This window comes from Rhinopithecus roxellana, chromosome 5, assembly GCF_007565055.1.
Source record: "Rhinopithecus roxellana isolate Shanxi Qingling chromosome 5, ASM756505v1, whole genome shotgun sequence".
Classification (NCBI taxonomy): domain Eukaryota; kingdom Metazoa; phylum Chordata; class Mammalia; order Primates; family Cercopithecidae; genus Rhinopithecus; species Rhinopithecus roxellana.
Genome location: NC_044553.1, coordinates 119,111,265 through 119,138,101, shown reverse-complemented (window position 1 = coordinate 119,138,101; position 26,837 = coordinate 119,111,265). Strand labels below are relative to the sequence as shown.

Genomic DNA, 26,837 nt, shown 5'->3' with positions numbered 1-26,837 from the left:
TAAACAATAGCACCTAATTCAGTTTTGTATGCTTGCTGTCAAGGTGGCCAAGAAACCAGATCCTGAGATTCAAGGATATTTCCATAGGGAAAAAGTATGCTCTACCAGTTTTAAGAAATTGAACCTTGATGTGTGAAGTCAACAGCTGTAAGTCATCAGTTTCCCCTCATAGCCTGCAAGTATGATACCACATTGCATTTTCTAACATTAAACACCTTATAAACCGTTTGAGATACGGTTCACCAACTTACCTATTCTTTACCACTTCCAAGATCATGGTTGAAACATAAGACCTATGAGGAACTAGATTCTGAAGAAATTTTGAGCCTTGGAGGAGTTGAAGATCCTTAAAGCTCTTTACAACCGAAGTCTTTAAAAGATCAAGCACCTTGGGTATAGTTAATAAAAATAAATAAATAAATAAATAAAAGATCAAGCGCCTAATGAAATAAGAAAATAAAGCAAATATTATAGCTCATGCTATAAATCTTAACCCTATAACTGTTCCTATGAGCTGCCATTCACTATATCCCTATGACAATTATTTTAACTAGATGAAGATGTTACAAAAATTATGATGTTCAGTGGGAACTTTAAGGAGTTGAAGACAAGCCTTCCTTAAGCAAAAAGGGGGTTGAAGACAAGCCTTCCTTAAGCAAAAAGGGGGAAAAAAGGCTAAAAGTCAGTATAAATATTACCCACAACCTGGAACAATATAAGAAAAAAAGGGTAAATTTCATCCTTGCAACTAACCTATTCTTGGAAAGCTACAACATAATAAAACTGTTGGTGAATATCCCGCTAAATTGTCCCTTCCTCCAATTTGGGCTGTGTGATATCCTTCCACTCTTATTCCCACCTCACCACCTAGCTTACCATACAATAGGAAATGGAGGAATAAACCAAAAACCTGTAGAAGTCTTCCATCAGTCCCCTGAGAACAGAGGGGACATGCATGTCTTATAGCAGCTTTGCTGCTGGCAGAAAGGGGGTAAAATTGTTTAGGAAAGGATACAACAAAAACAGATTTCTGTGCTTTTTTTTTTTTTTTACCAACTACAAAAGGAAACAAAATGGCATTAAAAAAAATACCTGGTCCTGAAATCTTTGTATTCTTGTTACAGAGAGAAGAAGAGCAATGCTGAAAGGACTTAAGTTATTTTTGGAATCTCCTTGCTGTCCTGCCTAGAAAAGAGCAACCAAAAGGAAGTCATTACTTACATTTTCTTTCTTTCTTTTTTTTTTTTTAAAGATAGGGTCTCACCCTGTTGCCCAGGCTGGAGTGCAGTGATGCAATCATAAACCACTGCAGCCTTGATTTCCCAGACTCAAGGGATCCTCCTGGCTTAGCCTCCCAAGTAGCTGGGACTACACCATGCCTGGCTAATTTTTTAATTTTTAATTTTTAATTTTTAAATTTTTTGGAGAGATGAAGTCTCACTGTGTTGCCCAGGTGAGTCTCAAACTCCTGGCCTCAAGTGATCCTCCCACCTTGGTCTTCCAAAGTGCTGGGATTACAGGTGTGAGCCACCACACCTGGTCCCATTACATACATCTTAAAAGTATAACAGCCTATTTAACAATAAGTCCCTTGGCCGAGTGTCGTGGCTCACACTTGTAATCCCAGCACTTTGGGAAACTGAGGCAGGTGGATCACTTGAGGTCAGGAGTTCAAGACCAGTCTGGCCAACATAGTGAGACCCCCGTCTCGTAAAGTACAAAAATTAGCTGGGAGTGGTGGCGCATGCCTATAATCCCAGCTACTCAGGAGGTTGAGGCAGGAGAATCACTTGAATCTGGGAGGCGAAGGTTGCAGTGAGCTGAGATTGCGCCACTGCACCCCCTACCAAAAAAAAAAGTCTCTATGACTCAAAGGATATAAAAAAATATTTTTAATAGTAATAAAAAATAAAAATAGGTTCTTGAATGGATCAGAAATCCAAATGTAAGAGCAAAAATTATAATACTTTTAGAAGAAAACATATAGAAAAATTTCAAGACTTTGGATTAGGTAAAGATTTCTTAGATACAATACGAAAAGCATAATTTGTACAAGAAAAAATTGATAAACTGGACCTCAACAAAATTTAAAACTTTTGTACTTCAAAAGATACCATTAAGAAAATAAAAAGACAAGTCACAGACTGAGAAAAAATATTTGCTAATTATATACCTGATAAGGAACTTGTCACCATTCATAACAAAGTTATTGAAAAAATAAAAAAGAACTTGTTAGTAGAATATACAAAGAATTTTAATTAAGAAGACAACACACTCAAAAAATGGGCAAAAGATTTGAATAGACATTTCACCAAAGAAGATTTTAGAACAGTTAATGAGCACATGAAAAGATGCTCAATTATCACCAGTCATTAAGAAAATGCAAAGTTAAACCTCAATGAGGTACTGTTTCATACCCATTAGAATGGATATAATAAAAAAGACAGACAACAAATGTTGGCTAAGAGACAGAGAAATAGGAACCCTCACACAGTGATAGTGGGAATGTAAAATGATACTGTTTTGGAAAGCAGGCAGTTTCTTAAAAATATAAACATAAATTTCTTATACAAGCCAGCAGTTCTACTCCTGGGTATATGCACAAAAGAAATAAAACATATGTCCACACAAAGACTTACATGTGAATGTTAGTGGCAGCATTATTTGTAGTAGCCAAACAGTAGAAAAAATTCAAATATCCACCAGCAGGGAGACTGCTAAATAAAACTCACATATATCCACACAATGGAATACTATTCAACAATAGAAAGAAATGAGCCTGATATGGTAGCTCACACCTGTAATCCCAGCTAGTTGGGAGGCTAAGGCAGGAGGATCACTTGAGGCCAGGAGTTCACAGCAAGACCTCTGTCTCTTAAAAAAATTTTTTTTAAAATTAGCCAGGCATGGTGGTGTGCGCCTGTGGTCCTAGCTAGTCAGAAGTCTACAGTGGGAGGATCACTTGAGGCCAGGAGTTTGAGGGTGCAGCGAGCCATGATCACGGATATTGCACTCCACCCTAGGTGACAGAGTGAGACCATGTCTCTTAAAACAAACAAAACAGTAAAGAAATACTGATATACACTACAACACAGGTGAACCCTGAAAACATTACACTTCATGAAAGTAGACATACACAAAAGACCACATATCATATAATTTCATTTATACAAAATATCTAGGAAAGGTAAATCTATAGAGACAGAAAGTAGATTAGTGGTTACCTGGGGCTGGGAGTGCTAATGCAGACTAAATGGGCATAAAAGATCTTACAGGGTGATAAAAATGTTCTAAAATTGGATTATAGTGACAGTTACGAACTAGGTAAACTTATGAAAAACATCACTGGATTGCATGCTTAGAATAAAATAATTTTATGCTATGTAAATTGTGCCTCAAAAAGTTTAAAAAATACATTTTCAAGGCCTAGAAAAGATGATACCAATAAAACAAAAAATATATAAAATAAAACATCAATCAAACAGAAAACAAAAACAAAACAACAGAGTGGATCAAAATACATAAAGCTGGTGAAATGGCCAGTAATATGGTTACTACGAACCTAAATTTAAAAAAGAGTGAACAGATACAGAGAAGATAAATTAAAGCCTACTCACAGATTATGGTCTTTAAATATCCTTTCCTACAAAAAGGGACCCAGGGCTTTTTAGAGACATGGTTGGCATCAGGATGGGGCAAAGAAAGTACTATGGTGAGCCTTGGGCATATCATGCCACAGCTCAAAGACTAATGGGGTCACATCAAAAGAACACATAAGCTGACTTGAAGGATCCAACTGGCTAAATTTGGGTAATTTTATGCTCAAAACAAATAACGACAGTAATGAATAATGAGTACATTGAATTTAAAAAGGTTCATGAGTGCATAATGATATTCAAAACAATAGGGAAAGGAGAGGCTCTTTTTACAGAAGAATGCCAGCTAATAATGTAGAAAGAAAGATGCAATTAAAATTTTCTAATTAAAATCAGAATCCCTTGGGAACAGATTGTGAGGACAAAAAGAAAAAAATTATAAAATATAAAATTCAAATTCCTGGTATAATTACTGATTTAGGTCAAGAATCATCAATAGACAGGAAAACGAAAACCACTGTGTGAAATGTTGTTGGGAAAAGGATTTTCAATACTATCTCAAACTATGACCCTATAGATTCCTTTCTAATTACAAAGGGATACATATATACTTATAAATGAAGAAAATCGATGGTCATTTTCTTAAAAGCAAATGATTTAGCATCACAAATAGTAAGGTAGTTAATACTATGTTCCTCCTGATGTAATGCATAGAACAGTGGTTGGCTAACTACAAAAAGCCTGTTGGCCAAATCCAGCCCACTACCTGTTTTTGTGCAATCCATGAGCTAAGACTGGTTTTTATGGTTTTAAATGGTGGGGGGGGGAGGGAATCAAAGGAAAGCCAATGCAGTGGCTCACGCCTGTAGTCTCAGTACTTTGGGAGGACAAGGCAGGCAGATCACTTGAGGCCAGGAGTTGAAGACCAGCCTGACCAACATGGCGAAACCCCACCTCTATTAAAAATACGAAAATTAGCCAGGCATGGTGGCATGCACTTGTAGTCCTAGCTACTTGGGAGGTTGAGGCATGAGAATCACTTGAACCTGGGAGGTGGAGGTCGCAGTGAGCCAAGATTGGGCCATGGCACTCCAGCTCGGGTGAGAGTGAGACTGTGTCCAAATAAAAAACAAAAAACGAAGAATAATATCCCACAATATAAAAATGGAATAAAATTCAAATTTCAGTGTCCATAAATAATGGGAAAACAGCCACACTCAGTACATTTTGTCTGTGGCTGCCTTCTTGCTGCAATGGTAAAGCTGAGTAGTTGTGACAGAACCTGCATGGCCTGCAAAGTATAAAATATTAGTATCTGGCCCTTGCAAGAAAATGTACACAACATCACTTACGAAGTATTCAAGTCAAAAATGTTTAACTTGAACCCAATCATGAGGAAACAATCAGATAAATCCAAAAATGTGGGACATTACACAAGTGGGCTGATGCTTCAAAAAAATCAGTCTAAAACTAGAAAGACCAACCAAATGCAATGCATGAAGCCTGACGAGAGCCTGGAGCAGAGGGGAAAAAAACACAGCTGTAAAAGACATTTTAGAGACAACTGTGAAAATGTGAATAGGGAATATAAATTAAATAATATTATGGAATTATTGTTAATTTTCTTAGACGTGATGATGGTATTGTGATAATATGTCCCTGTTCTTAGCAAGTTGAAATATTCAGGCATTGAGGTGTTAGGGTTTGGGTTTCTGCATCTTACTTTTAAATGTTCAGAAAAAGAATATGTATGAGAGAAAAAGTGAGGTAAATGTGGCAAAGCGTCTAATAATTGGTGAATCTAGGTGAAGGGAACATAGGTGTTCTTCATGCTATGCAGTGTTTTAACTTTTCTGAGTTAGAATTTTCAAACTAAAAAGTTGGAGGAACAAATATATCTGTACACTACTTTTCTTTAATATAGTTCAAAACACCTGAGTTTTATTTTACTACTTTACAAATACTTCATGATGAATGACTTAGCATCACACAACTCCATGATCTACTACTAGATGCAACATCCTAATTCATAAATGAGAAAGCAGAGGCCATAGGTGACGGTCACATAAGATAGTGACACATAATCTACTTAGATTTTGAGTTTCCTGCTGAATAGTTCTCAGCTTTTTTTCTACTTTTTTGCATTAGAACATTTGAGGCTTTTTTAATAGACCTTTCTGGCTTGCTTAAGGATGTGGTATACTGCTAAAGTGAGGACTTTTAAAAAAAGGGAGTGTGGTAACGTGTATTTTCCACTTTTAAAGTTAAAAAAAAAAAAGACATCCTCCACACCCAGAGTCATTTTACAGTATTTGTTTCCTGTCATTAACTGGCATAAAAGTAGCTTAAGTTCAAACACTTTCATTCAAAAGAGACGAAGATCACCTTACAAGTTTGGTGCTACCTTTAAGTGTTTCAGGAGTTCTCTGCCTAGTTCATAGTCCAATTTGATGGCAAACACAATGTGAAGAATAATGGTGCCTTCCACATGACGAAGTTCACCTGATGGCACAGTAACAACATCCAACAGCCTAAAAGATTCAACAGAAAGGTATGAGCTATAAGGTGTGGTGCCTCATGCCTGTAATCCCAGCACTTTGGGAGGCTGAGGCAGGCAGCTCACTTGATCCCAGGAGTTCAAGACCAGCCTCTACTAAAAGTTTAAAAAAATCAGCCCCATGTGGTGGCACGCCTGTAGTCCCAGCTACTTGGGAGGCTGAGGTGGGAGGATTGTTTCAGCCCGGAAGGTGGAGGTTGCAGTGAGCCAAGATTGCGCCACTGCACTCCAGCCAAGGCAACAACAACAAAAAGGTATGAGCTATGGTTTTTGAGTGAGAGACAAGGGCAGGTGCTACGATGAACAAGTAGACCAACTCAATCTAAACTCATACAATCACTGAAGGCAGGTGTTTACTAGAAATTCTACTGCCCAGTTCTCTAGTCCTGTCTGTCTGTTCTGTCTGTCTATCTACCTACCTACCTACCCATCCATCCATCCATCCATCCATCCATCCATCCATCCATCTGAGACAGGGTCTTGCTCTGTCACTCAGGCTGGTGTGCAATGGCATGATCACAGCTCACTGTAGCCTCAACCTCCCAGGCTCAAACGATCTTCCCACCTCAGCCTCCTGAGTAGCTGGGACTACAGGCATGGGCCGTTACGCCCAACTAATATTTCTATTTTTTGGTAGAGATGGAGTTTCACTATATTGCCCAGCTGGTCTCAAACTCCTGGGCTCAAGTGATTCTCATGCCTCAGCCTCACAAAATGTTGGGATCACAGGCATGATTTACTGTGTCCAGACTCCACTTCTTTTTACAAGATTTCATAAAATAAATGTCTATAGTCATAATTTCTTCTTTTTTATCTCACAATCTCTACCCAGTACAATCCAATTCAATCAGGTTTCTATCCTCTTTCTACCCTCACCCCCGCAATAACATTAGATTACTTTTTCAAGGGTCACAAATGACCTCCAAGTTGCCAAAAACAATAAAGTCCCACTTTAATTAACATCTCAGATCTGACACAATTAACTACTTCTTTCTTGAAAAATTTTCTTCTCTTAGCTTCCAGGGCATCATCACTGGCCTCTCCTCAAACAAACATTTTTTTTTTTTTTTAGACAAGGATTCATTCCCATTGCCCAGGCTGGAATGCAAAGGTGCAATCTCAGCTCACTGCAACCTCCGTATCCTAAGCTCAAGTGATTCTCCTGCTTCAACCTCCCGAGTAGTTGGTACTACAGGCATGCGCCACTGTACCCGGCTATTTTTGTACTTTTTGTACAGATGGGGTTTTACCATGTCATCCCGGCTGGTCTTGAACTCCTGAGCTCAAGCAATCTGACTGCCTCAGCCTCCCAAAGTGCTTGACCTTGAAATGGTGGAATGCCTCTGAACTCAGTCTTACGTTTCTTTTTATTCATGCTTTCCCTTGATAATCCCATCCAGTCTCTTGGCTTTAGTCCCTTCCAGTCTTATCCCAAGTTCCACCCTCTCCCTACTATTCCAGAGTACCTGGTTAATATCTCCTTATGGGACCCTAATATATTAGTGTGGTCAAAAGTGAGCTAATTAAAAAAAAAAAAATGAGCTAATTATTTTCTCCAAAATCTAATTCTTTGTCAGCTTATTCTAATTTAGTATCTAAGACCACCTTCTCTGCTGGGTGTGGCAGCTTGCTCCTGTAATTCCAGCACTTTGGGAGGCTGAGGCAGGAGATTGCCTGAGGCTAGGAGTTCAAGACCAGCCTGGGCAACACAGTGAAACCCTGTCTCTAGTAAAAAATTTTAAAATTAGCCAGGTTTGGGGCAGGTGCAGTGGCTCATGCCCGTAATCCCAGCAGTTTGGGAGGCCAAGGCAGGCGGATCACTTGACGTCAGGAGTTCGAGACCAGCCTGGCCAATATAGTGAAAGCCCATCTACTAAAAATACAAAAAGTAGCCAGGCATGGTGGTGCACACCTGTAATCCCAGCTAGTAGGGAGGCTGAGGCAGGAGGATCGCTTGAACCCGGGAGGCAGAGTTTGCAGTGACCTGAGATCGTGCCACTGCACTCCAGCCTGGGCAACACAGTGAGACTTCATCTCAAAAAAAAAAAAAAAATTAGCCATAGTGGTGGGTGCCTGAAATCCCAGACACTTGGGAGGGTGAGGCAGGAGAATCACTTAAACTTGGAAAGCAGAGGTTGCAAGGAGTCGAGATCATGCCACTGTACTCCAGCCTGGGTGACAGAGACTCCATCTCAAAAAAAAAAAAAAAAAGAAAAAAAAAGAAAAAAATTAACCAGGCTTGGTGTCACGTGCCTATACTCCCAGCTACTTGGGAAGCTGAGGCTGGAGGGTCACTTGAGCCCAGGAATTAGAGACTACAGTGAGCTATGATGGTGCTACTGCACTCCAACCTGGACAATAGAACAAGACACTCTTAAAAAAAAAAAAAAAGAAAAAAAGAAAAAATAAACCACCTCTAATTAATTGCTCAAGCCAAACTAACTAAATTCTCTGTCTCTCGATTTCCATATCCATAAAATAGAGGTAAAATAGGGTTGTGAGGTTTAAAGTGCTTGGAATAGCACCCGGCACAGAATGAATACTCTACAAATGTTTGCTTAAAAAACAAAAATCTGGCCGGGCACAGTGGCTCACGCCTGTAATCCCAGCACTTTGGGAGGCCGAGGTGGGTGGATTACCCGAGGTCAGGAGTTCAAGACCAGCCTGGCCAATTTGGTGAAACCCCATCTCTACTAAAAATACAAAAAATTAGCTGGGCGTGGTGGCACATGCCTACAATCTCAGCTACTCAGGAGGTTGAGGGAGCAGAATCGCTTGAACCCAAGAGGCGGAGGTTGCAGTGAGCCGAGATCGTGACACTGCACTCCAGTCTGGGCAACAGAGCGACACTCCACATCAAAAAAAAAAAAAAGAAAGAAAGAAAGAAAGAAAGAAAAAAAAAATCCTTGGTCAGGCACAAAGGCTCATGCCTGTAATCCCAGCACTCTGAGAGACTGAGGAGGGTGAATCACTTGAGGCCAGGAGTTTGAGACCACCCTGACCAACATGGCAAACCCTGTCTCTACTAAAAATACAAAAATTAGCTGGGCATAGTGGTGCGCACCTGTAGTACTAGATACTTAGGAGGCTGAGGCAGGAGAATCGCTTAAACCTGGGAGGTGGAGGATGCAGTGAATTGAGATCATGCCACTGCACTCCAGCATGGGTGACACAGTGATACTCTCTCAAAAACAAATAAACAAAAACACCCAAAATCCTCTTTCTCAGACATGTCACACTGTTCTGCCTTTGTACTATTCCCCTACCTGAGAATGTTCTCTGATCTATATATTATGGATCTTATCATTCAGGCTTCAGTTAAAATAGTACATCTGAGAGAGGTTTTCCCTGACCCAATCTAAAGTAGCTATACTGTCAGTGTTAGATCATCCATTTGAATTATCTGCATAGCACTTTTCACTCTAATATTTTTCTTGTTATTTATTTTCTGTCCTCTTCTCACAAAATTGAAGCTCTGCAAGAGCAGGGACGTTGTCTGACTGGTTCAACACGGTAGCCCCAAGACTAAACAGTTCCTGGCAGAGAGTTGACACTTAATAAATAGGTTTTAAACTTGCAGCTTATAAGACAATTATTGCTATTTTCCCGGAAAGGTAAAAATGAAAGAGCTGAAGGGATCATGTTATTCTCTTTATTACTGAGCAGCCAGGAGAAGATTAGACAAGTTTTGTGCTGAGGTGAAGTTAGACGGTAAAAGAGAAGAAAATGAAGTAGCTAAAATACACAATGAGAAGATGAATTTGTAAAAATGATCTTTATTTCTACACTATATTACTCACTCATCACCACTCTGTTCCTCATTGTGCTGCTTATCTAGTGCACTGAAGAAGGCTATGATTCCTTCCAAAACACTCTTTCTGCTTCCCTGAAAACAATACAAAATTTGTAAGGTCTCCCAATTAACAGCAAAATAACCAAGTTGAATTCAAAGTACTTTTCAGCTTAAAGAATTCTCCAGTACAAATTTAAATAAATAATCTATGACTTAGACTCAAACTAAGAATGTATAGAACACTTTCATGTTGAAACAAGATTTGAAATACCTCTTACTGTAAGAATTTATGGGGCGTATACTCTACCGTTTCTGAGATCTTTATCCCTTTTACCACCACAAAGGAAATGTAGCAATAGAAGAGATAATGCATGTTTTCCTTGGATGAGAAGCATGGTCTTTTTACCAGACCAAACCAAACCACTAAACATGAAATGAAAGCATCTATGTTTGGCTATGTTTGTTCTGCTATGTAAAAGGGTATGAATAAGTTGAATAGTCATAACTGGTCATACCACAAGAACTAAGGAGAAACAATTTTCCATTTGTACCTTGGAGGACAGAACCAGAAGCTGATAGACCAAAGGTGGTATTTCTTGAAGATTCATCTTGGAGAACATGCTCAATGCTTTTTCCACCACAAATTCCACCTCTTCTGCAGTCAGAGGGACATCCCTGTGGATCAAAGATTCTAAAGGCTACAGACAGAGTCCAACTGCCTTGTTTTCAGAAATTCAATTCAGGGCTTTACAGTGGTTAAAATTCCATTAAACATACTTTAAGAAATAAAACTTGGGAGCAGAGAATTAAAGAGATAATAGATTATTATAACTGTCCCTTTTGATTTTTCTCTAATGAAGAACCTTTAAGGGAACCAATAACCTTACCTAAGCAAAGTCATCTTAGAAAAAAAATCATAAAGTTACATTTTAAATAAGTAAATAAAGCCAAAAAGGAGGCAGGAATGGGGAGGAAATTTGTAACAGAAAACATAACTACTAATATTCTTACAGTCAGGAGAGAGTGATGTTTACATTTGCTATGGTTTAATTTCTAGCAAGTAAGTTCACAAAGCAGGATATACAAAGAAAAGGGAAAGATGATGCTTACTTGAACATGGAGGTGAGCTGGATTACGTATTGCTGATCCCACCTGGTAGAAGAAAATGACAAAGAAAGTTTATTTCATTCCAACTTATTTAGATATAACTTTGTAAAATTAATGAGGACAAAAAAAAGGGCCAATTCAAGTTTGATTTTGCAATACTGAGAAACAAGATCAAATAAATACCACTTAAAACAATAAAATAGCGGTTTTTAACCTATCTGACTTGCAAAATCAAAATTCTAATGATACCCAATATTCGTGAGATTGTGGAAAACAAACACTCTTCACATACTGTTTTAGGGAATGCATGACAAGCTGGCGGTATTTATCAACTTTAAAAATGCACATAATCACAGATCTACCCGATTTACTATTTGAAATATATGCCATGTACATGCTTACAAAAGGTCATCTAGATATATAAAGATGTTCAGGCCAGGTGCAATGGCTCATGCCTATTATCCCCACACTTTGGGAGGCCAAGGATCACTTGAGGCCAGGAGTTCAAGACCAGCCTGGGCAATAAAGCAAGATTCCCATCTCTATTTAAAATTTAAAAAGACGTTCATTGAAACACTCTTTGTAATAGCACAAAAACTGGAAACAACCAAATAATCCGACAATTGTAGATTAGCCAAATAATAGATTACTGCAAACCATTAAAAAGAATGATGTAGGGTTGTATATGCTGACATGGACAGCTGTATTAAATAAAAAATGAAAGGTATATTACAACATGTATTGAATAAACTCTTGTGTAATTAAAAACAAATAAATTGATACATACATGCTTAAAATTATTTATGTAAGGGATCTTATGTAAGGAACCATAAAAACAATTATCTGGTTTAGATAATCTTGGGTATTCCCTTCTTGTTCTTTTTAACAAACCTACATACAATCACAGTATTATATAACATAGTAATCTCTTTATTTTGTTAATTATATGGTAAGAATTTTTCATCTTTGATGTATACATTTCACTTTTAATAGGTATAAATGTCATGGAGTGGCTCTACCTTAACTTACGTAGTTTACATGTCTCTATTACTGTATGCTTATATTGGTCACAAATTTCTTGTTGAACATGTTCATATGTGAGGATTTTCTTGTATGTTGGAGTCATTCTTTAATGTAGATTCCCAGAAATACAATTACTGGTTAAAGGATACATTATTTGTATATTCTACTCCCTCAAAAAAAAAAAAGAAAGAAAGAAAAGATGCAGCAGCAGGGTGACTTCCCCAGCCTTCACGACCTTGAGACTCCAATAATGCTTAGATTGGAGCATTAAACACACTAAATTAACATTTAATTATGTGTATCTTAACACAATAAATTGCTGTACTAAGATACACCGTCAAGCAAATAAAACTATACAAACAGTCTTAGAGGACAGAATATAGTAAATCATCTCTTTCTCACTAATTCATTGCAGACTAAACAGTTTTATAGTGTTATATTAAAAACTACAAAAAAGAAGGACTTAAAACCTTCACAGACATAAATTCCTGAAATGAAATGGTTTTTTTTTTTTTTTTTGGCCATTTGTATTCCTAAGAAAGTTCTACATATTAATAAGACTCACCTGCCAGAACACAGGGTGTTAATCAACTGCTTCTTACATTCTTCCCCACTCAGTACATCTAGAAATGCAAAATATACCGAGCAATAAATTTGAGTATGTGAATAGAGAAAAAGCCAATAAAATTGGAAGAAAATTACCTTTTCCATAAGCCAGATTTTCCTTTTTGGTAGCCAGGGCAGTGAGAATGATAGGTAGTAACTCCAAAGATTTTCCATTCACTAGGCTGCCTTCTCTGACAGCACTAATAAACTCATTGGCTAATTCAGCCAATAATGGTCCTGGAAAATGGTGAGCCTAAAAGTTCACAGGATAAAGGAAATCTCAAGCAGAAATCCCATGTTTGATATATCTAAGAAATAAAGTCTTTTGCTGAAATAAATTAATTGTCTGAGATCCAGAACTGGTCCCATAAGGGATTTATGGAAACATTCTGCTCTGTCTGGTACATAGTTATAATTGTGCAGGGCTTCAAAAGTTAGAATCCTCTGTTGGTTCCCTAATGCTTTCAGATATGCCAGCTCTTCAAAGAGATATATGTCCATGGTACCAGAAATGTAACATGAACATATAAGTGGATTATAACCCCTTCATCTGCCTTTTTTTGAGATGGGGTCTCACTCTGCTGCCCAGGCTGGACTGCAGTGGCACAATCTCGGCTCACCGCAACCTCCACCTTCCTGGCTCAGGCGATCTTCTTGCCTCAGCCTCCCAAGTAGCTGTGACCACTGACACGCACCACCAGCCTGGTTAATTTTTTTTTCTTTTGTATTTTTGGTAGAGATGGGGTTTCACCATGTTGCTCAGGCTGGTCTCAAACTCCTGAGCTCAAGCGATCCTCCCACCTCAGCCTCCCAAAGGGCTGGGATTACAGGTGTGAGTCACCATGCCCTGCCTGCCTGCTTCTTTGTTTTTTAACAACAGGTCTTATTCATAAATAAGAACTATGCTAGGTTAGGCACTTAAGTCTTCCTTCCCTCAACAAACTACAAACCCCCCAAAATCTACCCTCAAATAAAAGTTTTTGTTTGCCATCTTACCTCCAGCATCAGTAATCCTATGATCTCAGACGCTATTTCTTTCTGCAGATCCCCTGATTCCACCAACTGGATACAATAAGTGTATATCTTACGTCTCCTAAGTGTTCCAGCTTCCTCACGGCAGGGGGAACCTTATTTTTTTAAACAGGAGGTACAGAAACAAAGGAAGAAATCTTACAAGATTGATAGATAAATAGGAAAAACGAACAGGTTTGTAGTTAAATACAAAAAATAGAATTATCAAACAACTGATTACTATAGTGCTTAGAAAAGCAATGGTTAAGGGCTTTGAAAAAGTGCTTAATTTAGCCAAAGTAAAGGGACTAAAATGTCATCTTTTCTTCATCCACCTATTTTATTAATTTATTTGAATAATTATGTAGTACAGGATGAAGTAACCTTCTAATAGGTCTTACAGCTTTTGAGAAGTCCAGTAACCCAAATTTAATAAGTTAATAAATCTATTTTCTTCAAACTTCTGCAATAGTTCTTTAAAATCACAACAGTAAGCAAGCTTTTTTAATGTGCTCTATACAAATACTTGTGAACTTTTAATATGTTGAGTGCTTTCATTTTGATAACTGGATCTCCATTTGATATTTTCATTTGTATAACTCATTTGCAGTCTGAAAATTTTTTTTAGTGCCAGTCCCTGAACATGTCATTAAAAGTTAATTTTCTTTGCATTTTAAAATACCTGGATCATGAAGAAAAAGTGATGAAAATAAATTAAAACTGAAAAAAAAGATAATAACAAGTGTTGATGAGGATGTGAAAAAATGGGCATCCTAATCCAGCCACAGTGGAAAACAGTTTGGCGGTTTCTCAAACACTTAAACATAAGAGTTTCCATATGATCTGGCAATTCCACTCCTAGATATATATCCAAGAGGAAGGAAAACATATGTCCACACAAAAATTTATACATAAATGTTCATAGTAGTAATATTTATAATAGCCAGAAAATAGACACAACTTAAGTCTTCACCAACTCATGAATGGAAAAACGTTGTATATCCACATAATGGAATATTATTCAGCAGATACATATTACAACATAGAAGAACCTTTGTAACATTACAAATGAAAGAAGTCAGTCACAAAGGACCATATGTAGAATGATTCCACTAACTGAAATGTCCAGAATACACAAATCTGTAGAGACAAAAAGTAGATTCGTGGTTTCTTAGGACTGGAATGGACTAGGGGTTTGGAGAGGTAACATCTAAGAGATGCAAACCTTCTTTCAGGGGTAATGAAATTGTTTTAAAATCAATTGTGGTAATGGATACACAACTGTGAATATAATAAAAGCCATAGAATTGCTCTTCCATTTAGTAGTGCACATAGGCAGCTGCTATTGATCTTTCATTATTTCCTTTTCTCTGATATTTCTTTCTTTTTTTTTTTTTTTTTTTTTTTTGAGACGGAGTCTCGCTCTGTCGCTCAGGCTGGAGTGCAGTGGCCGGATCCCAGCTCACTGTAAGCTCCGCGTCCCAGGGTTTACGCCATTCTCCTGCCTCAGCCTCCCGAGTAGCTGGGATTACAGGCGCCCGCCACCTTGCACGGCTAATTTTTTTTTTTGTATTTTTTAGTAGAGACGGGGTTTCACCGTGTTAGCCAGGATGGTCTTGATCTTGTGACCTCATGAACCGCCCGTCTCGGCCTCCCAAAGTGCTGGGATTACAGGCTTGAGCCACCGTGCCCGGCCGTTCTCTGATATTTCTATAAAACATTTAGTAAGTTTCCATACAGGTTGACTCAACCAATCTTGAAAGTTCTTTCGGCGGAGCACGGTGGCTCACGCCTGTAATCCCAGCACTTTGGGAGGCTGAGGCGGGCGGATCACAAGGTCAGGAGATCAAGACCATCCTGGCTAACATGGTGAAACCCCGTCTCTACTAAAATACAAAAAAAATTAGCTGGGCATGGTGGTAGGCGCCTGTAGTCCCAGCTACTCGGGAGGCTGAGGCAGGAGAATGGCCTGAACCTGAGAGGCGGAGCTTGCAGTGAGCCGAGATCATGCCACTGCACTGCAGCCTGGGACAGAGCAGAGACTCCCTCTCAAAAAAAAAAAAAAAACAGTGGCACACCCAAGATGACCGAATAGGAACAGCTCCAGCCTCCAGCTCCCAGAGTGAGTGACACAGAAGATGGGTGATTTCTGCATTTTCAACTGAGGTACCGGGTTCATCTCACTGGGGAGTGCCGGACAATCGGTGCTGGTCAGCTGGTGCAGCCCAACCAGCGAGAGCTGAAGCAGGGCGAGGCATCGCCTCACCTGGGAAGCGCAAGGGGGAAGGGAATCCCTTTTCCTAGCCAGGGGAACTGAGACACACAACACCTGGAAAATCGGGTAACTCCCACCCTAATACTGCGCTTTACCAAGGGTCTTAGCAAACAGCACACCAGGAGATTATATCCCACACCTGGTCAGGAGGGTCCCACGCCCACGGAGCCTCCCTCATTGCTAGCACAGCAGTCTGAGATCTAACTGCAAAGCAGCAGCAAGGCTGAGGGAGGGGCGCCCGCCATTGCTGAGGCTTAAGTGGGTAAATGAAGCCACTGAATTGGGTGGAGCCCACCACAGCTCAAGGAGGCCGGCCTGCCTCTGTAGACTCCTCCTCTGGGGACAGGGCATAGCTAAACAAAAAGCAGCAGAAACCTCAGCAGAGGTAAATGCCCAGCTGATAGCTTTGAAGAGAGCAGTGGATCTCCCAGCACGGAGGTTGAGATCTGAGAACGGACAGACTGCCTGCTCAATTGGGTCCCTGACTCCAGAGTAGCCTAACTGGGAGACATCCCACACTAGGTGCAGACCGACACCTCATACCTCACACGGCTGGGTACACCCCTGAGATGAAGCTTCCAAAGCAAGAATCAGACAGCAACACTCGCTGTGCAGCAATATTCTATCTTCTGCAGCCTCTGCTGCTGACACCCAGGCAAACAGGGTCTGGAGTGGACCTGAAGCAAACTCCAACAGACCTACAGCTGAGGGTCCTGACTGTTAGAAGGAAAACTAACAAACAGGAAGGACACCCACACCGAAACCCCATCAGTACGTCACCATCATCAAAGACCAAAGGCAGATAAAACCACAAAGATGGGGAAAAAGCAATGCAGAAAAGCTGGAAATTCAAAAAATCAGAGCGCATCTCCCCCTCCAAAGGAACGCAGCTCATCGCCAGCAACGGAACAAAGCTGGACAGAGAATGACTTTGACGAGTTGAGAGAAGGCCTCAGTCGATCAAACTTCTCAGAGCTAAAGGAGGAACTACGTAACCAGCGCAAAGAAACTAAAAACCTTGAAAAAAGAATGGATGAACGGATAACTAGAATAATCAATGCAGAGAAGACCTTAAAAGAACTGATAGAGATGAAAACCATAACACAAGAAATACGTGACAAATGCATAAGCTTCAGCAACCGACTTGATCAACTGGAATAAAGAGTATCAGCAATTGAAGATCAAATGAATGAAATGAAGCGAGAAGAGAAGTGTGGAGAAAAAGGAGTAAAAAGAAATGAACAAAGCCTCCAAGAAGTATCGGATTATGTGAAAAGACCAAATCTACATCTGATTGGTGTGCCTGAAAGTGACAGGAAAAATGGAACCAAGTTGGAAAACACTCTGCAGGATATCATCCAGGAGAACTTCCCCAACCTAGTAAGGCAGGCCAACATTCAAATTCAGGAAATACAGAGAATGCCACAAAGATACTCCTCGAGAAGAGCAACTCCAAGACACATAATTGTCAGATTCACCAAAGTTGAAATGAAGGAAAAAATGTTAAGGGCTGCCAGAGAGAAAGGTCGGGTTACCCACAAAGGGAAGCTCACCAGACTAACAGCAGATCTCTCGGCAGAAACTCTCCAAGCCAGAAGAGAGTGGGGGCCAATATTCAACTTCTTAAAGAATTTTCAACCCAGAATTTCATATCCATCCAAATTAAGTTTCATAAGTGAAGGAGAAATAAAATCCTTTACAGACAAGCAAATGCTGAGAGATTTTGTCACCACCAGGCCTGCCCCACAAGAGATCCTGAAGGAAGCACTAAACATGGAAAGGAACAAGAGGTACCAGCCATTGCAAAAACATGTCAAAATGTAAAGTCCATCAATGCTAGGAAGAAACTGTATCAACTAACGAGCAAAATAACCAGCTAATATCATAATGACAGGATCAAGTTCACACATAACAATATTAACCTTAAATGTAAATGGACTAGGCCGGGCGCAGTGGCTAAGTCTGTAATCCCAGCACTTTGGGAGGCCGAGACAGGTGGATCACGAGGTCAGGAGATCGAGACCATCCTGGCTAACACGGTGAAACCCCATCTCTACTAAAAAATACAAAAACTAGCCGGGCAAGGTGGCAGGCGCCTGTAGTCCCAGCTACTCAGGAGGCTGAGGCAGGAGAATGGCGTAAACCCGGGAGGCGGAGCTTGCAGTGAGCTGAGATCTGGCCACTGCACTCCAGCCTGGGCGACTCCAGAGTGAGACTCCGTCTCAGAAAAAAAAAAAAAAAAAAATGTAAATGGACTAAATGGTCCAATTAAAAGACATAGACTGGCAAATTGGATAGAGTCAAGACCCATCAGTTTGCTGTATTCAGGAGACCAATCTCACATGCAGAGACTCAAAATAAAGGGATAGAGGCTCAAAATAAAGGGATAGGCTCAAAATAAAGGGATGGAGGAAGATCTACCAAAAGGAAAACAAAAAAAAGCAGGGGTTGCAATACTAGTCTCTGATAAAACAGACTTTAAACCATCAAAGATCAAAAGAGACAAAGAAGGCCATTACATAATGGTAAAGGGATCAATTCATCAGGAAGAGCTAACTATCCTAAATATATATGCACCCAATACAGGAGCACCCAGATTCATAAAACAAGTCCTTAGAGACTTACAAAGAGACTTAGACTCCCATACAATAATAATGGGAGACTTTAACACCCCACTGTCAACATTAGACAGATCAACGAGACAGAAAGTTAACAAGGATATTCAGGAATTGAACTCAACTCTGCACCAAGCAGACCTAATAGACATCTATAGAACTCTCCACCCCAAATCAACAGAATATACATTCTTCTCGGCACCACATCGCACTTACTCCAAAATTGACCACATAGTTGGAAGTAAAGCACTCCTCAGCAAATGGAAAAGAACAGAAATTATAACAAACTCTCTCTCAGACCACAGTGCAATCAAACTAGAACTCAGGATTAAGAAACTCAATCAAAACTGCTCAACTACATGGAAACTGAACAACCTGCTCCTGAATGACTACTGGGTACATAACGAAATGAAGACAGAAATAAAGATGTTCTTTGAAACCAATGAGAACAAAGATACAACATACCAGAATCTCTGGGACACATTTAAAGCAGTGTATAGAAGGAAATTTATAGCACTAAATGCCCCCAAGAGAAAGCAGGAAAGATCTAAAATTGATACCCTAACATCACAATGAAAAGAACTAGAAAAGCAAGAGCAAACACATTCAAAAGCTAGCAGAAGGCAAGAAATAACTAAGATCAGAGCAAAACTGAAGGAGACACAAAAAACCCTCCAAAAAAAATCAATGAATCCAGGAGCTGGTTTTTTGAAAAGATCAACAAAATTGATAGACCGCTAGCAAGATTAATAAAGAAGAAAAGAGAGAAGAATCAAATAGACGCAATAAAAAATGATAAAGGGGATATCACCACCGACCCCACAGAAATACAAACTACCATCAGAGAATACTATAAACACCTCTATGCAAATAAACTAGAAAACCTAGAAGAAATGGATAATTTCCTGGCCACATACACTCTCCCAAGACTAAACCAGGAAGAAGTTGAATCCCTGAAAAGACCAATAGCAGGCTCTGAAATTGAGGCAATAATTAATAGCCTACTAACCAAAAAAAGTCCAGGACCAGACGGATTCACAGCCGAATTCTACCAGAGGTACAAGGAGGAGTTGGTACCATTCCTTCTGAAACTATTCCAATCAATAGAAAAGAGGGAATCCTCCCTAACTCGTTTGACGAGGCCAACATCATCCTGATACCAAAGCCTGACAGAGATACAACAAAAAAAGAGAATTTTAGACCAATATCCCTGATGAACATCGATGCAAAAATCCTCAATAAAATACTGGCAAACCGAATCCAGCAGCACATCAAAAAGCTTATCCACCATGATCAAGTGGGCTTAATTCCTGGGATGCAAGACTGGTTCAACATACGCAAACCAATAAACGTAATCCAGCATATAAACGGAACCAAAGACAAAAACCACATGATTATCTCAATAGATGCAAAAAACGCCTTCGACAAAATTCAACAGCCTTTCATGCTAAAAACTCTCAATAAATTCCGTATTGATGGAACGTATCTCAAAATAATAAGAGCTATTTATGACAAACCCACAGCCAATATCATACTGAATGGGCAAAAACTGAAAGCATTCCCTTTGAAAACTGGCACAAGACAGGGATGCCCTCTCTCACTACTCCTATTCAACATAGTGTTGAAAGTTCTGGCTAGCGCAATCAGGCAAGAGAAAGAAATAAAGGGTATTCAGTTAGGAAAAGAAGAAGTCAAATTGTCCCTCCCTATTTGCAGATGACATGATTGCATATTTAGAAAACTCCATTGTCTCAGACCAAAATCTCCTTAAGCTGATAAGTGACTTCAGCAAAGTCTCAGGATACAAAATCAATGTGCAAAAATCACAAGCATTCTTGTACACCAGTAACAAAGAGCCAAATCATGAATGAACTCCCATTCACAACAGCTTCAAAGAGAATAAAATACCTAGAAATTCAACTTACAAGGGATGTAAAGGGCCTCTTCAAAGAGAACTACAAACCACTGCTCAGTGAAATAAAAGAGGACACAAACAAATAGAAGAACATACCATGCTCATGGATAGGAAGAATCAATATTGTGAAAATGGCCATACTGCCCAAGGTAATTTATAGATTCAATGCCATTCTCATTAAGCTACCAATGACTTTCTTCACAGAATTGGAAAAAACTGCTTTAAAGTTCATGTGGAACCAAAAAAGACCCTGCATTGCCAAGACAATCCTAAGCCAAAAGGACAAAGCTGGAGGCATCATGCTACCTGACTTCAAACTATACTACAAGGCTACAGTAACCAAAACAGCATGGTACTGGTACCAAAACAGAGATACAGACCAATGGAACAGAACAGAGCCCTCAGAAATAATACCACACATCTACAGCCATCTGATCTTTGACAAACCTGACAAAAACAAGAAATGGGGAAAGGATTCCCTATTTAATAAATGGTGCTGGGAAAATTGGCTAGCCATAAGTAGAAGGCTGAAACTGGATCCTTTCCTTACTTCTTATACGAAAATTAATTCAAGATGGATTAGAGACTTAAATGTTAGACCTAAAACCATAAAAATCCTAGAAGAAAACCTAGGTAATACCATTCAGGACATAGGCATGGGCAAGGACTTCATGTCTAAAATACCAAAAGCAATGACAACAAAACCCAGAATTGACAAATGGGATCTAATTAAACTAAAGAGCTTCTGCACAGCAAAAGAAACTACCATCAGAGTGAACAGGCAACCTACAGAACAGGAGAAAATTTTTGCAGTCTACTCATCTGACAAAGGGCTAATATCCAGAACCTATAAAGAACTCAATCAAATTTACAAGAAATAAACAAACAACCCCATCAAAAAGTAGGCAAAGGTTATGAACAAACACTTCTCAAAAGAAGACATTCATACAGCCAACAGACACATGAAAAAATGCTCATCATCACTCGCCATTAGAGAAATGCAAATCAAAACCAAAATGAAATACCATCTCACACCAGTTAGAATGGCAATCACTAAAAAATCAGGAAACAACAGGTGCTGGAGAGGATGTAGAGAAATAGGAACACTTTTACACTGTTCGTGGGACTGTAAACTAGTTCAACCATTGTGGAAAACAGTGTGGCGATTCCTCAAGGATCTAAAAGTAGAAATACCATTTGACCCAGCCATCCCATTACTGGGGATATACCCAAAGGATTATAAGTCATGCTGCTATAAAGACACATGCACATGTATGTTTATTGTGGCACTATTCACAATAACAAAGACTTGGAATCAACCCAAATGTCCATCAGTGACAGACTGGATTAAGAAAATGTGGCACATATACACCATGGAATACTATGCATCCATAAAAAAGGATGAGTTCGTGTCCTCTGTGGGACATGGATGCAGCTGGAAACCATCACTCTCAGCAAACTATCACAAGAACAGAAACCAAATACCGCATGTTCTCACTCATAGGTGGGAACTGAACAATGAGATCACTTGGACACAGGAAGGGGAGCATCACACACGGGGTCCTATTGTGGGGAGGGGGTGGGGGAGGGGTTGCATTAGGAGATATATCCAATGTAAATGACGAGTTAATGGGTGCAGCACATCAACATGGCACATGTATACATATGTAACAAACCTGCATGTTGTGCACATGTACCCTAGAACTTAAAGTATAATAATAAAAAAAAAACAAAAAACAAAAACGAAAGTTCTTTCATGAATAGGAAGATGTGTTTTTGTACCCTTGCAGAAGAGATCTAATTTACTTGGGCGAAGAAAAATAAACCAAGTTAACATACCTAATTAAGAGTCCAAAGACACTTTTAATTTTTGCCTTGTAAAATTTAATCCTACCAGAATTTATAAAACCACTATAAGTCACAATCTGCAACAACTTAAACTAGCCCTTGTTCAAGACAGGAGAACAAATATGTCTCACTGGGCATGAAGAATCTCTATACAAGGCACCTTAAGATACCCCATTTCATTAAACCCCAGCGGTTACCCGCCCCTTGTTAAGCATGGATTATGTATTAAACATTGCTGTTCTCTTCTCCACAATCTTAAAAGCACAAGTAAACCAAAGCAGATTTTACGAAAAGCACATTATGTAATTATAGGCTCCAAAATCAGCAACACAATCTCAGGTAGCCACTTCAAGTCCCTTCAGTAAAATTATTTAAGTCCACTAGACAGGAAATTGCTGCTGTAGTTGATTCTGCAGAAGCCTCAAAACATGGAAAATGTTCCAGTGGGGCTTCAAACAGTAAGAAAAGTACCAAAACTAAACAAATCTACCAATGAATGCAGGAGATAGACAGAAGTTACATTAATTATGATTACCTTTGAAGATGGCTCTCAGGAGTGCTCCAGCAACTTTTCCTTTCACTGCTTGATTCTGAAGGAGATTAGTCAACTGCAAAGAAAGAAAAAGCTACAAGTCTCTGGCAACAGTCTTTTACCCCAATGACCTAAACACTCCATATGCAAAAGTACTCCCGTCAGGTTCAGATCATTCAGAGATGCCAAGGATTACAAACACCATAATTTTTAGACAGAGGAGGGTATATCTTAATATGATCCTGGACTGTCAAGACTAAAATCTATTCATACTCATTCTATAAACATTTATGGAGCACTCAGCACTAAGTTGGGAACATACATTCATCCAACAAGTACTTTGTGAGCATGTTATTTTCCTTAGGCATGTTATAAAGATGAACAAGACAGACATAGTAATTTGACTCAGAGTTTATAATAGAGCAGGAGGGGAAAGGATGGCAGAAAAAAAATTGTAAAAGAACCAAATAAGAGGCTGAGATAGATAATAAGTGAGGAAAGGAAGGAAACTTCATTTAGGGTAGTAAGGGGAAGCTTCTCTGAAGTAGGTGACATTTAAGTAGAGACCTGGAGGACAAGAAGGAGCTAATTATTCAAAGGAGTTAGAGAAGGATATTCCAGATAGAAGTATGATCATGTGCAGTGGCCAAGAAGAAGCAAAGAGCTTGGCATATTTGAGGCCAAAGTCTTGTTTAAAAAAAAAAAAAATCAATATGGCTGGAGAATAATAAAGAAAAGAATAGTAGAAGATGAGTTTGAAGAGAGACGGGAAAGGACCAGATTATGAAGAATCTTACAGGCCATGATAGAAGTTTAGCTTTTGTCTATGCAACAGAAGTTACTAAAGAGAAAAGAAGGAAGTGAGATGGTATTTTCAAAAATCATCCTTGCTCCTTGTGTGGAGAATGAGTTATGGGGGTTTAAGAGTGAAATGGGGATACCTGTTAGTAGACTGCAACCATGTTTAAGAGAGAGATGACAGCGGCCTAGACCAAAGTAATAGAGGCATTATGAATTGAATTGTGTCCTCCCCACATCCCCAAATTTCATATGTTGAAGTTCTAACCCCCAGTACTTCAGAATGTGACCTTATTTGGAAATTGGGTTCTTGTAGGTGTGATTAGTTGATGTCATTAGGATGGGGCCTACTCCAATGACTGATGCCCTTATAAAAAGGGGAACTCTGGACACAGAAACACAAACAGGGGGAATGCCAAGTGAAGATGAAAGCAGAGATCAGGTGATACAAGCCAAGGAATGCTAAAGGTTGCCAGCAAACCACCAGAAGCTAGGCAAGAGACACAGAACAAATTCTCATAGCCCTCAAAAGGAACCAACCCTGACAACACTTTATCTTGGGCTTCTAGTCTCCAGAACTGTGAAACATTACATTGCTGCTATTTAAGCTACCCAATTTGTGGTACTTTGTAACAGCAGCCCTAGCACACTAATACAGAAAATGAAGAAAAGTAGATAGATCCAAGATAAATATTTGAGAACTAAGAATAGAAATTCCTTAGTTTGGAAGTGAAGTAGTGGGTGGTGATGAAGGAAGAAATCAAGGAGGACTTCAGCTAGCTGGGTGAATAGTGGCACCATTCGTTTACGTGGTGAAAATCTGGGATTAAGGAAGCATCTAAATCACCCTGAGAGTTTACTAAAACAAATTTCTGGGTTCTACTCGCAGTTTATGATTCAGGTCTGCTGTGAGGCTCAGAACCACTATTCTGAGATTATCCAAGTGGAAGTGCCAAGTAGATGACAATGAAATATGCCAATGTGGAGCATCAATGGAAACAGATGAGACCATCCAGGAAAGAATATAAAGAGAAGAGAAACACCAAGAGTCAGTCGTTAAAAAGAGAAGCAGCTGCCAGCAAAGACAATGGAGAAAGTGAGGTCCAAAACACTGGAGGATAATCTAGGGAGAGAAGTGTCGCAGAAACCAAGACTAATAAAACAATAAACTATCTCTTCCACAAGTACATGAAGCTGGTGTTTCTAGCTGGAGTCCATCTCTCTATTAAATATATAATAAAGAAGTATCTGACTACTCTTGCCTATACCTTCCAACAGAGTACTTGGTCCTTGACATAACCTGTAGAGCAGCAGTTCTCAACCAGTGATTTTTGTTCCCCAGGGGACACTATACAATGTCTAGAAACATTTCTGGTTGCCACAGCGGAAGGGTGCTGTTGGAATCTAGTGGGTAGAGGTAAGGGATGCTATCAAACATTCTGCAGTGCGCCCACAACAAAGATTTATCCAAGCCAAAACATGAGCACTACTAAGGCTGAGAAGCTGTTGACTCTTTTTGAAATAGTTCAGTTTCAACAGAAAGCAGTGTGGCATAGGAGGCGGGGGGAGAAAAGCTGGATCCAGAATCAGAAGCCCTGGATGTAAATCCTAGCTATACCATTTACTAGCTATATAACCTCAGGCAAGTTATTTTATCTGTTATGTGTGTCCATTTCTCCACCTCAAAGGACTGAGATAAAGAGTAAAAGAATTTGCACGGAGCCTAACACACGACAAGTACTCAACGAATGTTAATTTTCTTCTATTGTCTCTGTCCTCTACTCTCCTTCTTCCTCCTTCCACTTGTGTGATCTTCAGTCTTCCTTTTGACCATGTTCATAATATGCTTTTCACTACATTCTAAAGCTCAGAAATAGAGCAAGTAAGATTTAAGTATCCCTGTTATCTCAGAAGGCTTTAAAATTTTTAATTGGCAGACTAGAACTACCAAGTTAACAGTACAATCCAAATAAATTTTATTTTTTTAAAAAAATAGAATATTCCTCATTTTGTGTTGTCTGATGTTTCCTTGTGGCTAGATTGAGTTTGTGCGGTCTCACAAGAACACAGGTGATATCATGTCATTCTGGGAGTATCACATCAGGAAGCACATGATGTCCATCTGTCTCTCGTTGGTGATATTAATTCTGATCCCACTTTATAATTACTTCCCCCACCCTGTCCCTTTGCCACCAGTAAGCAATTTATAGGGAGACACTTTAGGACCATGCAAATATCTTGCTCCTCATCTAATTTTCTCCCTGTAAAATGGAAAAGCCCAGCAGAAACCACTGTTACCAGGTTATCAAAGTCAGTATCACCAGGAATGACACTGACATCAAGAGCTCAGTGATTCGATATACTAAAAAGGGCATGGTAACATTTCTGTGGTCCTTATGCCAGGCATACATAACCTTGGTCCAATCATGACAATACCAAACAGGCCCTAATTAAGACACATTCAGCAAAACAACTAATCAATACTCCTCAAGACTATCATGATCAACAGAGATAAGGAAAGACTGAGAACTGTTGCAGAATGCAGGATATCAGGGGGAAAGGACAAGTAAGAGCGATGTAGGATGCTGAGTGGGATCCTGGAACATAAAGAGAACATTAGTGAAATAATTACTGGGGAGAATTGGAATAAGGTTCTTAGCTTCACTAATTGTATCATATCAATGTTTTTCAAGTCCCCCTGGATTTAGCATTCATTGGTATTTCTTGCCTGGTTCAATCTTTACCATGACAATTGCAAAGTAATGATTTTCCAACTCCTGCACTGTAAGTAAGAGAACTCCTTTCTACTCATGTATTCATTTACTTACTTTACTTACCTTACTTACTTAGAGACAGAGTCTTCTTTGTCACCCTGGCTGGACTGCAGTGGCACAATCATAGCTCACTATAACTTCAAACTCCTGGGCTCCAGCAATTCTCCTGCCTCAGCACCCCTCCAGTTAGCTAGGAATACAAGCAAGTGCCAAATGCCATGCTAATTTTTTAAATTATTTGTTTGTAGAGGTGGGGTCTCACTATGTTGTCCAAGCTGGTCTCAAACTCCTGGACTCAAGTGATCCTCCCTCCTTGAACTCCCAAAGTGATTTACTTATTTATTAATTATTAGTATGAACTTATACATCTCTGTAATTTTCACTGGT

The 26,837-nt window shown here is 39.4% G+C and overlaps 1 protein-coding gene across 3 annotated transcripts in view; it reads right to left on the bottom strand.

The window, feature by feature from the left end:
* Positions 1–26,837, bottom strand: part of FANCI (FA complementation group I) — an 83,799-nt gene that overhangs the window by 45,867 nt on the left and 11,095 nt on the right. For all 3 annotated transcript variants that reach the window (XM_010378639.2, XM_030930245.1, XM_030930244.1), the window contains 10 exons: positions 22,882–22,954; positions 13,679–13,809; positions 12,779–12,935; positions 12,642–12,699; positions 11,057–11,098; positions 10,498–10,621; positions 9,954–10,039; positions 6,001–6,127; positions 1,093–1,185; positions 252–388 (listed from right to left, as the gene is read on the bottom strand). In XM_010378639.2, coding sequence (XP_010376941.1) covers positions 252–388; positions 1,093–1,185; positions 6,001–6,127; positions 9,954–10,039; positions 10,498–10,621; positions 11,057–11,098; positions 12,642–12,699; positions 12,779–12,935; positions 13,679–13,809; positions 22,882–22,954 — 1,028 coding nt within the window. The remainder of the gene's footprint in view (positions 1–251; positions 389–1,092; positions 1,186–6,000; positions 6,128–9,953; positions 10,040–10,497; positions 10,622–11,056; positions 11,099–12,641; positions 12,700–12,778; positions 12,936–13,678; positions 13,810–22,881; positions 22,955–26,837) is intronic.